The 2,681-nt window shown below is 42.5% G+C and overlaps 1 protein-coding gene across 1 annotated transcript in view; it reads left to right on the top strand.

Annotated features, from left to right (window-relative positions):
- Positions 1 to 2,043: 2,043 nt before the first annotated feature.
- Positions 2,044 to 2,681, top strand: part of LOC104983215 (non-POU domain-containing octamer-binding protein-like) — a 9,051-nt gene continuing 8,413 nt past the window's right edge. The window contains 2 exon segments of the mRNA XM_010832666.1: positions 2,044 to 2,340; positions 2,343 to 2,581. Coding sequence (XP_010830968.1) covers positions 2,070 to 2,340; positions 2,343 to 2,581 — 510 coding nt within the window. The 5' untranslated portion in view covers positions 2,044 to 2,069.

The following is a 2,681-nucleotide window of genomic DNA, read 5'->3' on the forward strand; positions in this document are numbered from 1 at the left end:
CTGCAGATGGTGACTGCAACCATGAAATTAAAAGACGCTTGCTCCTTGGAAGAAAAGCTATGACAAACCAAGACAACATATGAAAAAGCAGAGACATTACTTTGCCAACAAAGGTCCATTAGTCAAAGCTATGGTTTTTCCAGTAGTCGTGTAAGGATGTGATATTTGGACCATAAAGAAGGCTGAACTTGTAAGACTTGGTGCTTTTGAACTGTGGTGTTGGAGAAGACTCTTGAGAGTCCCTTGGACTGCAAGGAGATCAAACTAGTCAAACCTAAAGTAAATCAACCCTAAATACTCAATGGAAGGACTGATGCTGAAGTTGAAGCTCCAATACTTTGGCCACCTGATGTGAAGAACCAACTCATTGGAAAAGACCCTGATGCTAGGAAAGATTGAAGGCAGGAGGAGAAGGGTACAACAGAGGACAAGATGGTTGTATGGTATCAATGACTCACTGGACATGAGTTTGTATAAGCTCCAGGAGATGGTGATAGACAGGGAAGCCTGGTGTGCTGCAGTCCTTGGGGTTGTAAAGAGTCAGACACGACTGAACGACTGAACAACAACAAAGATCAAATCAAGACATGGCACTACTGTTGACAACATTTATTAGTTATTCTTTTCTTTCTTCTGAGAAATAGAATTTTTCTATTGTGTTTGAGAATGAGGCAACACTGGTATGGGTTTGGAGAGTCACTTATGGCAGGACTGTAAATCCTTGAAATTGAAGACTTTCCAGGTTAACTTGATTCTTTAAGACTTCTTAAATTTGAAGTTCAGGCTGATAAGTTAACAACAATTTGAATTCAACTCTGCATGACTACACTTGTGATCTAACCAAAAATGAAACAGGGGGAACATGTGTACACCTGTGGCGGATTCATGTTGATATACGGCAAAACCAATACAATATTGTAAAGTAATTAGCCTCCAGTTAAAATAAATAAATTTAAATTAAAAAAAATGAAACAGGGATTGGTTATTGAAGGCGAGAAAATGATCTTTTAAAAATATTAGGCCCTGTGCTCCCAGAAAGATAAGCTTAGTTTAAGAGAACATTGACTATTAATGTGGACATGTAAATTTGTAATCTCCAAGCTTCTGAAACAGTGATCCTTGTACTATACATGTGTGAAAAGGCCTTTATCCTCTCAGACTTTGCAGTTACTAATTAGGGCCTGGGAAGGACAGAGTCACTGTAGTCAGTGTCTTCTTAGACTTGTACATTTCCACCTTATGTTGGCATTGGTGGAAACCACTAAAATGAAGACATTTGGTAATGTTTGTTAATTCTCCCCCACTGCTACCCCACTGATGGTTTCTCCTGGTTTTTAGGTGTTGATTTATCTTCCAAGCAGGACCTTCTTGATGTTCTTTGCAATTTGTTGTATAATAGAAAAGTCCTGGAAGCTTGAGGCAGATCTGTTGCTGTGGTAAACATGCTTAGTGCTACAGATTTCTACTTATGCAAGTCCTGGAGAAGCTGAGGCCCGCCATGTCAGTGTTGCTAGAAGCCAGGACACTCACACAGGATCAGAAGGCTTCACCTAAAGTTCGTGTTAAGTCTAGGTTTATTTGGGCTTCCCAGGTGGTGCTAGTGGTAAAAACTTGCCTGCCAATGCAAGATATGTAAGATGTGGGTTCAGTCCCTGGATTGGGAAGATCCCTTGCAGGAGGGCCTGGCAACCCAGGAGGGCATGGTAACCCACTCCAATGTTCTTACCTGTTGAATCCCATGGACAGAGGAGCGAGGAGCCTGGTGGGCTACCATCTGTAGGGTTGCAAAGACTCAGAAATGACTGAAGTGACTTAGCAGGCACACACTAGCTTTATTTATCTATGTATTTTTATTAAAAGTTCACTCTATGCAAATAAGAAAAAAAAGTTTATCATAAGATTTTCTTCTCCCGTGAAAGCAAATATAAGGTTCCTGATAAATTAGTCTGATTAAAAAAATAATATAAAGGCCTAACTTAATGGAATCTATTCTTGAGAAAAAGGCATCAAGTGCTCTAAGTCTAAAGGAACTTTGAGGAGCAGAAAACAGTCGGTGGAGGGGTACAAAGATGCAGAGCAATAAAACTTTTAACTTGGAGAAACAAAACCACACTCCAAGGAAGCATCATCAACATCACCATCAGCAGCACCACCAGCAGCAACAGCAGCAGCCACCACCTCCACCAATGCCTGCAAATGGGCAGCAAGTCAGCAGCCAGAATGAAGGCTTGACTATTGACCTGAAGAATTTTAGGAAGCCAGGAGAGAAGACCTTCACCCAGCGTAGCCGGCTCTTTGTGGGCAATCTTCCTCCTGACATCACTGAGGAGGAAATGAGGAAACTGAGAAATATGGGAAGGCAGGCGAAGTCTTCATTCATAAGGACAAGGACTTTGGCTTTATCCGCTTGGAAACACGAACCCTAGCGGAGATTGCCAAAGTAGAACTGGACAACATGCCACTCCGTGGAAAGCAGCTGCGTGTGCGCTTTGCCTGCCATAGTGCATCCCTTACAGTCCGAAACCTTCCTCAGTATGTGTCCAATGAACTGCTGGAGGAGGCCTTTTCTGTGTTCGGCCAGGTGGAGAGGGCTGTAGTCATTGTGGATGATCGAGGCAGGCCCTCAGGAAAAGGCATTGTTGAATTCTCAGGGAAGCCAGCTGCTCGGAAAGCTCTGGACA

Source organism: Bison bison, unplaced genomic scaffold (genome assembly GCF_000754665.1).
Source record: "Bison bison bison isolate TAMUID 2011002044 unplaced genomic scaffold, Bison_UMD1.0 scf7180017862063, whole genome shotgun sequence".
NCBI classification, from domain to species: domain Eukaryota; kingdom Metazoa; phylum Chordata; class Mammalia; order Artiodactyla; family Bovidae; genus Bison; species Bison bison.